Source organism: Protopterus annectens, chromosome 7.part0 (genome assembly GCF_019279795.1).
Source record: "Protopterus annectens isolate FY-2018-M chromosome 7.part0, PAN1.0, whole genome shotgun sequence".
In the NCBI taxonomy this organism is placed as follows: domain Eukaryota; kingdom Metazoa; phylum Chordata; order Ceratodontiformes; family Protopteridae; genus Protopterus; species Protopterus annectens.
The window spans coordinates 1,708,557,692-1,708,570,577 of record NC_056739.1 but is presented as its reverse complement, the minus strand read 5'-3'; the positions used below and the strand labels follow the sequence as shown (position 1 = coordinate 1,708,570,577).

Here is a 12,886-nt window from a genome sequence, read left to right as displayed (position 1 = left end):
CAAGCTATGTACAAAAGCCCAGTGACTCGAGTACTAACAGTGGGATCATGTGGGAGTGTGTGCATCAGGGTACAGCTCTGAGCTCATTGCTGCTTCATAGTGGTGATGGATTACATTAGCAAACAGGTTGGTGGGGGCAGATCAACAAAGTTGCTGTATGCAAAGGATAGGGGAATGGAATGCAAAACTGAAGGCACATGGGATGAAACTGAGTACAGTTAAGACAATGGTAATGGCAGCAAACTGGGAAAATCAGAAGAAGCTGAGAATTGGGATAAAAAGGAAGACAGTGGAACAGATTAACAGTTTCAAGTATCTGTAAGGGGTGGTTGAGGAGAAGGAAAGTCTGAATGAAGAGGTCAAAACTAGAATCAGAGGGGCTGCAGCCAACTGGCATAGCATGTCAGATGTAGCATATGACAGAAGAATGCCAAAGGATCTGAAAAGTAATGTATATAAAACAGTAGTGGGACCAGTACTGATGTATGGTACAGAAACCTGGACAGTAAAGGCACAGCAAATGAAGCTATAGGTGATGGAAGAGAAGTGCCTGAGACGGGTGGTAGGATGTACAGTGTGAGACAGACAGACAAATAAGGATGTAAGAGCATAAGCCAAAGTAGCTGCAGTTGCAGAAACGATCAGAGAGAACAGATTGCAGTTGTTCGGGCACATGTGCAGAAAAGCAGAAGACAGTCTGGTGAAGAAGATTTGGAAAAGACAGAAGAGGGCAAGAGAAAAAGGGGGGCATCCAGAAAAGAGGTGGATGGATTGTGTAAGCGGTCTACAAAAGTCAGGCAGGAGTGTGGCATTGAATCAAGAGAAATGGTGACAGTTAACATGACAGCCCAACGCTGTGTAGAAAATGAGAAAAGGGGGATTGATGATGATGATGACGGAGCTTGCAAAAAAAACGTGGCTTTTGATGTTCATTGCAGACTAATACAAAGTACTGTACTTAATCTACAACGTTGCTGGTTGGATGTATCAACCTGGGTGACTTGAACTGATGGCATCAGAGAGGCAAAAGGATCTGAGGGGTATTGATGCTGATCACACCTAGACTGGATCAGCAGAACCATAGATGGATGCCAGTTGGAGCAGCATAGAGTGTACTTGGGTGTATCCTCAGGGAAGATAGATTGCATATTTGTTTCTGGAATCTGTTTACTCTGCTGGGCCTTGGTGGAGCACCTCTTGAGTATTGCTTGCAAGTCTGGAGATTACATAATAAAAAGGGCTTCAGGTTTTTGGAAGGAGTCCAGAGGAATGCTACCAGAACTGTGTGTGGGACAGAGCAGAGAGTATATGGCCAGAAACTAGAGGAGCTAGCTGTGTTATCACTAGAGACCAGAAGACATGAGAAACATGATATGACTACACAAGATTATGTCAGCAAGATGTAAAGGGGTCATATTGAAAAAAGAAATAACAGAGGGAATAAAGGGGGTACAGGCAGTAGATTTGGATCTGTAAAGTTCTTTATGGAGAAGATTGTGGAACCATGGAATAAACATTCAGAATGGGTGGTGAGAAGAAATTTCCGTCATCATTCAAAAGAGAATGGGACAGATGTGGGAGGAGGGATGAGGGTAAGGTATAAATATAGGGTTTTACAGGATATTAAATGCACTTAAAGGGTAGACTAAGATATGCTAATTGCTTTTTCAGTTGATGTAATGTAGTTATGTGAACTATTTCAGCATCTAGGTAAATGATCATTAGATTTACCTATTTCTTCAAGAAAAAACAGTTTACAATATGGATGCCTTCCTTTTGGCTTCATCCCTTTTAATGTGGGCAATGTCTTGGACTGTTTACTATTCTTGTCCAAAGCCAGGCTATGGTATATCCAGCATAAGATGACAATCTTCAACTTCTATGAGATTATCGAGTGCAAGTCTTTAGCTCAAATGTGTTTAGTTTGTGTTTTAAGGGGTATTCTCCTCTTCATGCTCCTCTTAGCATGTTTTGGTTTGGATTTAAATTTTGTGCTGTTGTGGTAATTACTTCATCTGAAAGGATTTTGAAACTTCAGGGCTTTTGTAGCAAGAAACATTTCTTTTCTGCCAAGAGAAGATTAGGCTATGCACACAGACCCAAATTTCCTCCACAAGTTGCTTCAGAGTTTTTACTTTATCAAGACATTATTTGCCTTTCCTGGACATTTTTGTATTTATTTCTTTATCCTTATTTGTATTTATTTTTTTCTTCGTTTGATGACCAGGTTATTCCCACTAGACTAAGGGCCTCGTTTCTGGAGAGATTTCAGGTGGTATTTATATTGTTAGAGGAAATTTGTTCAGGGTGTTGAGGAACTTGCCCTACTCTTCGATAGGTACCAGGAGATCTTTTACATCCACCTGAGCTACCACCAACTGAAGCTTATGGGCCCTTGGGTTAACACTTTCTAAAAGATGGCAGGCTCAGGAGTGCAGCACACTCTGATGCTGCACTGCAGTGTCAGCAATCCAGTCACCTGCATTGGGAATAGAACCCACAGCCTTCTGGCTGTGTGTGATATCTGTGGAGCTGCTGACACTGAAAGTGGAAAGTTCTGCTTATGACACACTAGATATTTGATGAACTCTTAAATATTACGTTCGCCATACTATGCCTGTGAAGCAGGCAAAACTACATGTTTTTAGTCCAGGGTGTAGCTGACCGCTACGCTGGGAAATGACATGTACACGACTATTGTACAGCTTCACATTTTGTTGTAAGAAAGTGAATACATCCTTTCCTAAGTCTGTTCACTTCCACTTTTCCAAAGTGGTAACAGATTGTGCTGCTTGTATTTTCAGATTAGAAGAGGGAGCAGTACTGACATAGTTGGGAGCAGTACTGACATAGTTTCATCGGATGATACTAGGCTATTGGCCAGGAGGCCCTTATAAGCCTAGCCAAGAATTTTGCCCATGTTCCCACAGAGTCAGCACCAGTTTTTCCTGTGCAGCAGGAACACAGATGGGATCCCAGCAGTGTATTTTCTGTTTCCCATTCAGTTATCCAGGTTGCTCTTAAAGAGGGCTAGAGAGGTACTATGCTTGACATGGAGAGAGAGTCTGTTCCATAGATGGGGGAGTCTTTGTGACAGAAATCTATCTCACTGCCAAGTTCTGTTAATGTCATAGACCAGGTTGAGGCCTTGCATGCGGGTTGCGCGAGTGAAGTTTGACTTACAGATGTGCAGCAACTTATCAAGGCTGGGTCTGAGATGGCCTTGTATGCCAGACACAGGTCACCTCTGAGCAGTCTGTACAAGACTGAGTAGAGGGACAGAGCTTTTAGCCTATCAGTATAGGAAATAGGACAGGTGTTTGAGCCTGGATTTTCCTGGTCAGGAACGTCTGTGATCTGTCCAGCTGCTGCATGTGCTTGGCAAGGTACATGCCGAAAGGGCATTGTACTCAATAATGGGTCTGATAAGGGAGAAGTACAGGGATGTTATGACCTCCTTGTTCCTGGATGAAATACCCTTACTTATGAGGTGTGCCATGTAGAAAGCCTCAAGGCAACATGGTGGCAAAATTCAGGTTGCTATATCTACAGCGTTTGTGTATGTGGTGTTATTGACCACCAGTTCAGAGCAGATTTAAGTGTTCCCTTTCAGACTGCGGACGTATGTGAAGAAGACCTTGTGATTGTCCTTAGTGGATGTGGCCAATTTGGACTCAAAGTTAGCCTTAGAGGATTTCACCAGTGATCTTATTTACTTGTTCAGACAAAGGAGAGATTGCTTCCAACTTGGCACCTGCTCCTTCTTGGTCCTGGACAGCAATTTTTTCCTTTTATTATAGAGTTTGTTTGTTGCTGCTGTCCACCAGACAGATTTATTCTTCCGTGAGGAAGATGATTTGGTCCTGTCAGTTAATGCTGAGTCCATACAGCTATGTAGGTGCTCATATAGTGTTTTGGTGTAGGCTTGGACATTGGTGCTAGTTTCTACTGAAGGGACGGTGGCTGAGGAGTTGCTTATCCCTGCTCTCGGGAGATTGTAGTCAGCTTTGGAAAAGTTTTTTGTTTGACTCAGACTGGGGGGAGGTCAGGGGCGATAGTGACTTCGAAGGTGATCACTTTATGGTCAAATCTTACCAAGGAGGGTGACACTGTAGGGATGCTACCGTGGCTACTCATGTTGGTTAGTACCAGGTCCAGGATATTTTCGCCTCTCGTAGGGATGTCGACCAGCTGATCCAATGCATTGGCATTGACAAAGTCAAGGAATCTCTGGGCGTTCATGCTTTGGCTAGAATTGATCTTCCACTCTATGGTTGGGTAGTTAAAGCCACCCAGGATCAGGGTAGAGGGTTGAATCTTGATGGATTCAGGTAAGTCCAGATTGTTAGTAAAGCACTGAGGGCAGTAAGACCTGACTCCTGTGGATATTTTCCTAGTGATGATGTCTAAAAGATGACATTCTTACAATAGGCTGGGACGACCAGAGTTACAGCGGAGAAGTTTTTATACACAATTAATTGAGGAATCCCTAGTCAGCTAACAGTGGTGTGCAACCTTTGTTTATATCGTCTTTGATATTTTAATCTGTCCTTAGTGTACTGGAGTGTAGGGAGGTTGCATAGCTTATGTAGTGTTTTTTTTTCACAACCTCATTAAGGAACTCCAACATTTTGTAGAGCCTTTCTTACCTTAAGCTTCTCAGGAAGGTTCATCCCTGATTGTTCATTAGTGACAGTAATTTTAAAACACTGTCTTGGTCAGCATTATCTTTTGTTTGGCATTCCATGAGTTTTCAAGCACACAGAGGAGTAACATATGCTTGTGTGGATCTACTTCAGTAGATCGAACTTTTACATATAAATTTCTCTCTCTTTCATCTCCCTGCTTTAAAACCCGCATTTGCGTGGTTTTGCACTTGTAACTCAGCAAAGCTCCTGGTGGTGTCCTGCAGAGTACTACAAGCAGCAAAGTGACAAAAGAGTGACTTTCAACTGATTAAGTATTTTTTCTCTGCATTTTTCCTGTGACTGCTAATCTCGCCGAAAATGTGATTTTCTAGTATTTATGTGCTCTAAAAAGCTGTTTTTTTGCTGCATACTATACTATTTTTTGCCTTTTGCTCTTTTAAAGTCGTTTAAGTCATTTTTTGTGTTTAACTGCTGTAGGCTACACACTCAAGTGCGCTAGCCTGTTCTAAGCATTTAAAGTGTTTTTTTGTGTAAGTTTACTGTACCTTCTGCAAAAAAAGAAAAAAACAAAAAAAAATCTTGTTTCCCACCTTTCTAAGCTAGTCTAGTCCAGTTTTCAGGTTCTGCTGAATTCAGGGCTGTGGTACAAGTTCCTGTGTTGCCTATATCCTTACTTGGATAGGAGGAAGTTTCTCTGTTCACCAGTGAGAGTGGGGAGCTTTGAGCAGCCTATCTGTCCCTGGAGGAGTGGTCTCAGCCCAGCAACTAGTAGTTTATTGGCCATTTTGGGCTAATTTCTCTCTTTCATCTCCCTGCTTTAAAACCCGCATTTGCGCGGTTTTGCACACCGCTCAGCGCTGGGTAGCTAGGGTTAAACTATACCAGGCTCCACGAAGTCTGCTCTTCAATTTTTCCATTGGAATTAGTCAAACTCTCAACTAAAGCACTCTAACCTTCCTTTTACAGTCCAGCACATGCTCTAAGCTACAGTAAGCAATAATAAATTCTAACACTACACTCCCCCTTTACTATACAGTAGTACAAGGCTCCCTATTCATCGCTACCGGACAATCAGTAAATCAGTTCATTTATTCATAGAGGCATGTCCAAAGGGCAGTTGCAGGTGTACTTTCCAGTCTAGCTGGTGAATCTGGGAATCTTGAGGCAATGTTACAGTTGCCTCATGTACACAGACAGCCCTCTCCTCCTTCCAACAAACACACATGTATATGAGAGATGCAACTATACAGCCAAACTGGAGACCAAGCTCTCTCAACCCAAGGCTGGAACAGCCAGTCAGGAGGAGAAGGGAAACACTTGCACCACACTACCAGTCTCACACACACCAGTCATGTCTTCAGCAGCAAACAACACACATAAATACACAAAAACATACTCAGAGGCTCTAAATAAAAATCTGCCTGAGCAGCAGAAACCTCCAAAGCAGACATCCAAGTAACCTCCACCCTCTAACAACAACCATGTATCACATACTTCACAAAGTCAGTGTGCCACGCAACCACAGCCCTTAAGGCTAAATAACGCACCCAGTACACTAGTAATAGGGTGACTCTATTGTCAGGCACACTGACTTCCACTCACTAGACTGAACAAGGAGAAGGTTACTGTAAGCTGCCTGTCGGGTGCCAGGATCCGCCCCATAACACAAGTACTCAGGTCACCCCAAAACAAGTACAAATATGCATTGTACATGTTGGTGTGAACGACCTGAGACATACCTCCCTGGACTACATAAAAAGAGACATAGAGCTCTCTGATAGTGTAGCCCAGGCCGGTATGACCCTGACCCGAGTAGCATCTTGCCCTCACCAAGAATGATGCCACAGTATAAAGAAAACATTATTAGTTTTAACATCTGGCTAAGCTATTGGTGTCGTTCAAAGGGGATCCAGTGTCTGTCAGCCTGGGATGACATTCTCGACAAGCCACGGTGCTTCGCCAGAGATAGCTTGCACCTGTCGCCTTTAGGCTTTCGAATACTGGCCAAGGCTCTTGCCACCCCCATAGTGCCTTTTTTTGGCAAGGCTCAAAAGATAAACCCACCTCCATAAACAACACAAGTAACCAAAAACTGAGGGTAATGCTACTCAATGTCAGAAGTCTAAACCTCAAAATGTACGCACTCGAGGCACTCCTCAGCATGGAGAAAATCGATATCTGTGCAGTAACAGAAACCTTGTTCAAGGCTCCAGAGAGCGCCCCAGAACTACTAGGCTACAACTTATACCATACCTTTCGGCCCCAAAACCTGGACCGAAATACAAAAGGAGGGGATGTATCCATTTTCATAAGGGATACCCATACCTCTTGGTTAGTAGCACAGCACGAGGCCTCGGAGACCATCCATGTGCAACTAACAGTGGGCAAAGCTGCTTTTTGGATTGTAGCTTGCTACAGATCACCCACTATGTCTCAGGACCCCCACTCAGCATTCCTGAGAACATTGGCAAACATGAAGATCCTACCAAACACCATGATACTGGGTGATTTCTACTACCCAAACATTGACTGGGAAAACTACTCAAGTACAAACTCCTTTGGCCAACGCTTCCTAGAGTTTATAAACTCAAACGCCCTGGAACAACTGGTCACCACGCCCACAAGAGGTGACAACATATTGGACCTGATCATCACCAACATGGAGGACCAGTGTTCCACACCAGAGGTAAACCCCTCGCTGGTAAGATCAGACCATAAACTAATCACACTGGACATCCACATCCCGACCCCACTCCCAGTCAAAGAAACCACTGTGAAAAACTTTTCAAGAGCAAACCTCACACTTCTCAAGACCAAGGTGGAAAGTTTCAAAGCCCCCTTGCTAAAGGATAATGCTGCCCAAACCGCAGAATCCTTTACAAATGCATTCTGTGAGCACCTACAGGAATGCATGGATCAAGCCACCCCAAGTAAAGCCAAGACTCACTCCTCCAAAAAGAGGAAACCAGTCTGGTTGTCCCTGGCCATAAATAAACTATACAACAGAAGGAGGAAACTATTACATGATAGAGCAAAATCCCAAAAAGGAAAGGCATCCCTGATCAGTATTAGCAAGAAACTACGATCCCTCATAAAATCATTCAAGGCCAGTTTCGAAAGAAAAATTGCCAAAGACTCTAAAGATAATCACAAAGCCTTCTTTATCTATGTCAAGAACCTAGGTGGCAACTCTCAGATCTGCTCTGACCTAGTGCAAAATGGCAAAAAATACATTGAACCAACTGATATTGCCAACATACTGGCCGACAGGTTCAGTGCAAACTTTACCCCCCCAACCCCCAAAAGGGCCCGTGTCCATCCCAGAAGAATGTAGAGCCACAGACATCACAGACACGCAGGTGAAAACAGCCCTCTTCAAAGCCAAAAACACAACATCAATGGGACCGGATGGTATCCCAGGCTACGTCTTACACGAGCTCCAAAATGAACTAAACCCTCACCTAAATTCACTGTTCAAACTCAGCCTTACCACAGGCTATGTACCCAAGGAATGGCATACAGCAACAGTTATCCCGCTCCACAAAGGTGGTGCCACAACAGATCCTGAGAACTATCGCCCTATAAGCCTGACTAGCCTGGTCTGCAAAGCTATGGAGCGCATCATCATGGAACTCATAAACAAAGACATTTGGAACATCCAGACACTGGACCCTACCCAATTCGGCTTTGTTAAAGGCAGATCCTGCCTCCTAAATCTAGTTAACTTTTTTGAAACAGTTACCAAGGCCATAGAAGAGAGAAAGGTAGTCCACACAGCCTACCTGGACCACGCTAAGGCCTTCGACACCATTCCCCACTCTGGCATTATAGATAAGCTCACCAGCTTGAACATTAACCCCTGTGTCACGAGATGGGTTGCCAACTGGCTCATGGATAGAACTCACATGGTCAGAGTTGCGGGTGCCATGTCCGACTCTAAACCAGTTACAAGTGGTGTCCCACAGGGCTCAGTCCTGGGACCCCTCCTGTTGAGTATATATTTCTCTGAGATACAGCCAAGCATGGGAGGACTATGGCTGACCAAGTTCGCTGATGGCTGCAAACTGGGGGCCATAATCGACTCTCCGGCTGACACAGACATCCTCCAGAAGGGTCTCACGAAGACAAATACCTGGTGCCAGAACCATGGCCTCAAGCTAAATGCCAAAAAGTGCATAATCGTCCCCTTTGGGAAAAATAAAGTGCCCATGAATTATCACATAGGTGGTAATCCACTAAGTACGGAAGATGTAATTAGGGATCTGGGGACCCAGGTAGATAGCAACATCTCCTTTGATAATCACATTGCCAAAGTGGTTAGAAAATCCTTCTATATAGCCCACCTAATCACGAAAGGGCTCACATCTAGATCAAGAGATGTCATCGTGCCCCTCTGCTCATCACTCATTAGGCCCATAATAGAGTACAATTCCCCATTTGGAATGTACCTTACTCGACACTTGCAACAGCTGGAAAGACCACAGAAGTACCTCACCAAGAGGATCGTGGGCCTCAAACAGATGCCCTATGCAGCTCAACTAAAGAAGCTCCAGCACTACTCTGTTGCTTACCGCCTGCTTAGAGGTGATCTCTGCCTGACGTACAAGGCCTTGTCCAAACTGGAATTAATGGACATGCTCCACCTCAAGAAAACCAAATCTCTTAGATCCACATGCTCCAGTGAGTTAAACCTCAGCACAACAATAAACAGGACATGCTGGAGGGACAGATTCCTGTCCCAGAGACTTCTCTCGCTCTGGAATAGAATCCCAATTTATGTTAGGCAGAGCCCCTCACTAACTCTCTTCAAGAGAAATCTTGACGAGTGGATGGGAAATCGTAAATTTACCCCTGGGATCACTTCAATGGCCCTGCTAGACAGAGGCACAGGAAACTAATTTAAAAGTGAGGCGAAAGCCAACACATTCTGGATAGGCTTATAAATGCTTTTGGGCAGATAGCCTAGTACCTACCTATGAACAAGTTCGAACCACATATGTCCGAGACCATATGTTCGAACTTGTAAAAGTTTGAACACTGAAGAAAAAAGAAAAAAACAACGAAAAACAAAACTAAACATCCCCCCACCCCACTTAAATATACCAATTCCGAGATCACACTACATTGCGGAAAAGGGAACTCTTCCCATTCTGCTCTGTACGGAGATCTCCATTCAGTCCGATCGAACTTTTACAAGTTCAAGCATATGGTCTTGGCCATATGAAGTTCGAATTTGTAAAAGTTCGATCTACTGAAGGCCACCCACTTGTGTATGCTTGTTGACATGTGAACAGAAGAGTATCTCGACTTACCAAGATAGTTTTGTTTTTCAGTTATGCTATTGTAGTACTGAAATTGAGATGAGTTTAAAATCTTAAAGAGAGTGTCGGTGTTATAATTAGGTTAATATCAAATAGTTTTAACACTTTCAAGGGGACAGTATTTTCCTGTGCATGTTTGACTCTTTGAAAAATTAGCAAAGTGTATTCTACCGTAAGAGTCGATTAGTGATTCACAGTGCAGCTCTGGCTAGGCCTTAGACTAGGGTTCAACTAATGTCACAGATGGTTAAGGAGCTGTCTGTGTAGACATAAGAAAGAGTGTCTGATGCCACTTTGCCCATCCAAAGGGGAGGAAAAACTGGCAGAGTCCTGCCTCAGGAGAACCTTCTAAGGGGAAAGCCTGCAAAGTGCAACCCCAGAAATAAGTGCAAGGGCATTACAGCTGAGCATCATGAGTGTGTAGAAGCATGCAGCTGCACTGGTTTATAATAGTGAATTGACTGGCCATTTGGAGAGAACAGTCATTTGGGGCCATTAAACAAAACTCATAATCAGTGCTGGTAACAGCCGCAATCTTCAACTCTTGATTTTGTCTTCTGCTATTCTAGGATGTTGGGAGTCAGTGAGTCAAGAGAAATGGAGGCTTGATGGTTGTGAGACATTAAGGAGACAGTAGCCTAAAGAAAACTGAACAGGTGCTGTTAATTCAATAATCTGTTTTATGTAACTGTATGAAGGCTGGTTTTGATTCTTTGATGCCTAGATATTCCATGTTTGGGATTGATGTAGAATTGTTAAGTGAGGAGAAAAGCAAGGCTGTAATAGGGAACTTAACAGTGTATGCTGGCCAGGATGCTGTGTCCCTGGAACTGAGACTGGTGGTGCATTGTTAATGTTTTTTTGTGTTAGAAGAAAAAGACTAAATAAAGAATGGAAAACTCCCATTTCTTAAGTTATGGTGGATAATTACCAGGTTATGTGCCTTTGTTTTTAGAAGAGTACAATTTAATAGAAGTTTAAGAAAGAAAAGTATATTGTCCTTGACAGTAAGTTTTGTTCAGTATCCATTTATCCTGTAAGATGTCTGTGCTTTTTATGTTAGAATTGTTAAGTACGTATCACTCTGTTATTCTTTTGTAGGTTATTACTAAGCTTGCTGGTATGGAAGAAGAAGACTTGTTTTTTGCAACCAAAGAAGAACAGCAACAGCTTCTGCAGAAGGTTCTGGCAGCATCTGACCTTGATGCTGAGGAGGAAGTTGTTGCTGGAGAATTTGGGTCAAAGTTTCAGGTGTGTTGAGCATCCCATGTAATTGACTTTTTTTGTTATATTCCAACAGATTCCATGGTTGTACAAACTGTCAGTCAGCCTGCAGAGGTTGCAGATGTACAGAACTAAAAATGCACCTTAAATTTCTACATTAGCCATGCCAGAGGGTTTAGTTTCTGATGCATGTTATAAAGTGTTCCATTTTCCTAGACTGTTGTGTTTTCATCGGCACATTTATTTGAACATATGAGGCTGTATAATGCCAGCAGCACGTCACGTCTCTCCCTTTCAGCCTGTATTCCTTCATTGCAGCCACTTTTAGTCACATCCCAATGTCCTTCTGATAACTGCATTGACCATCAGCATGAATTCCATTCCATCCACTTTGATACTTGCAGACAGTTGAACTTTAAAACTGCACAGCAAGACAGCCATCTCAGTCTTTTCTGAAGCCATTTGTCAGTTCAGTCTTCCTCTCCTGAACGCTGTTCTGTTACTGGGGATGTTGCCTGGCTGACTTTCACTCAGTCATCATCAAGAAACCTGTCCTACCTCATCACATCAGTGCCAATTAAATCATAAGAATCATAGGAAGGTCAAGGTAGCTGAGTCTTACAACTATTATGCTTTAAAGTTTCCCATTTAGACTATAGCTCCTCTGTCAGGGAGGGCTAGTCCAGTCAAGCCCGGGGTGATTTTATGAATACCCATCCAATTATACATATCCTGTTTGAAAGAATGTAGTATATCACACTTCATTTTTTTCTTCAGAGAGGAGTTTTGGATGCGAGATAGACACCAAGTAACAAATTTGACTCTCTGCCTTGCTTATTGATTTGCTGAAGCTGGATTAGATCCATTATTCTAGTGTTAGTGGGACTATTTGTTTTGAGAAAAGTCCAAGAGATTCTGGATTACTGAGTCCATGATTACTTGAAAGGCAAAGTCTAGGTCACCTCTGAGGAGCCATTAAGTCACAGAAAAGTGAGGCAGTGCTTCTAGTCTTTTCTGGTAGATTGACTGTGATCCTCTTTAAGAATATCTGGGATCCTTTTAACTGTTGTGTGTGGTGAGGTACAGCCCAAAGGGACATTGTATTTTGTACTTGATCTGATCATTTATATATACAAGAGAACAATGATATCTTTAGATGTGGATGGGATTCCCTTGGTGATCAGTTGTGCCAAGTAGAAGGATTTTCATACAATCATTGCAGCATGGTGATTAAAGGAGAGGGGATAATCAAAGTTCCCAAGTCTGTCCTTAGATTTTCATTTTGAAGTGGAGTTTTATCAGTGGTGTATGCTTGGGATGGTTTGTCTGCCAAATGCAATAATGTTGTATTTGTCAGCATTTAATTTAAACCCATTTTCAGTACACCAGGCATATGTAAGTGTAAGATCCTGCTGGAGGGGATGATTTGACAATAACTTCCAGTCTGTAGTCATCCTCGAACTTATATAGCTGTTGGTCTTGTTTTTAGTGTGTAGATCAGAAAAGTAAATACCCAAACAAAAGCAGTTCCAGCACTGAGCCCTGCAGGACACCACTGATCACCTTCATGTTTTGTGATGCTGCTCCTGACACTCACACCATGTGTTCTGTCTTTAGCCAGTTAACTATCCATTTTACCACTTAATAGTCTATTTGTAACACATTTAGTTTTTTAATTATGCAAGCATAGGG

General features: G+C 42.9%; 1 protein-coding gene across 1 annotated transcript in view; it reads left to right on the top strand.

The window, feature by feature from the left end:
• ERCC3 (ERCC excision repair 3, TFIIH core complex helicase subunit) overlaps positions 1-12,886 on the top strand; it is a 476,680-nt gene that overhangs the window by 442,989 nt on the left and 20,805 nt on the right. The window contains 1 exon segment of the mRNA XM_044078239.1: positions 11,072-11,221. Within this exon segment, the coding sequence (XP_043934174.1) occupies positions 11,072-11,221 (150 nt within the window).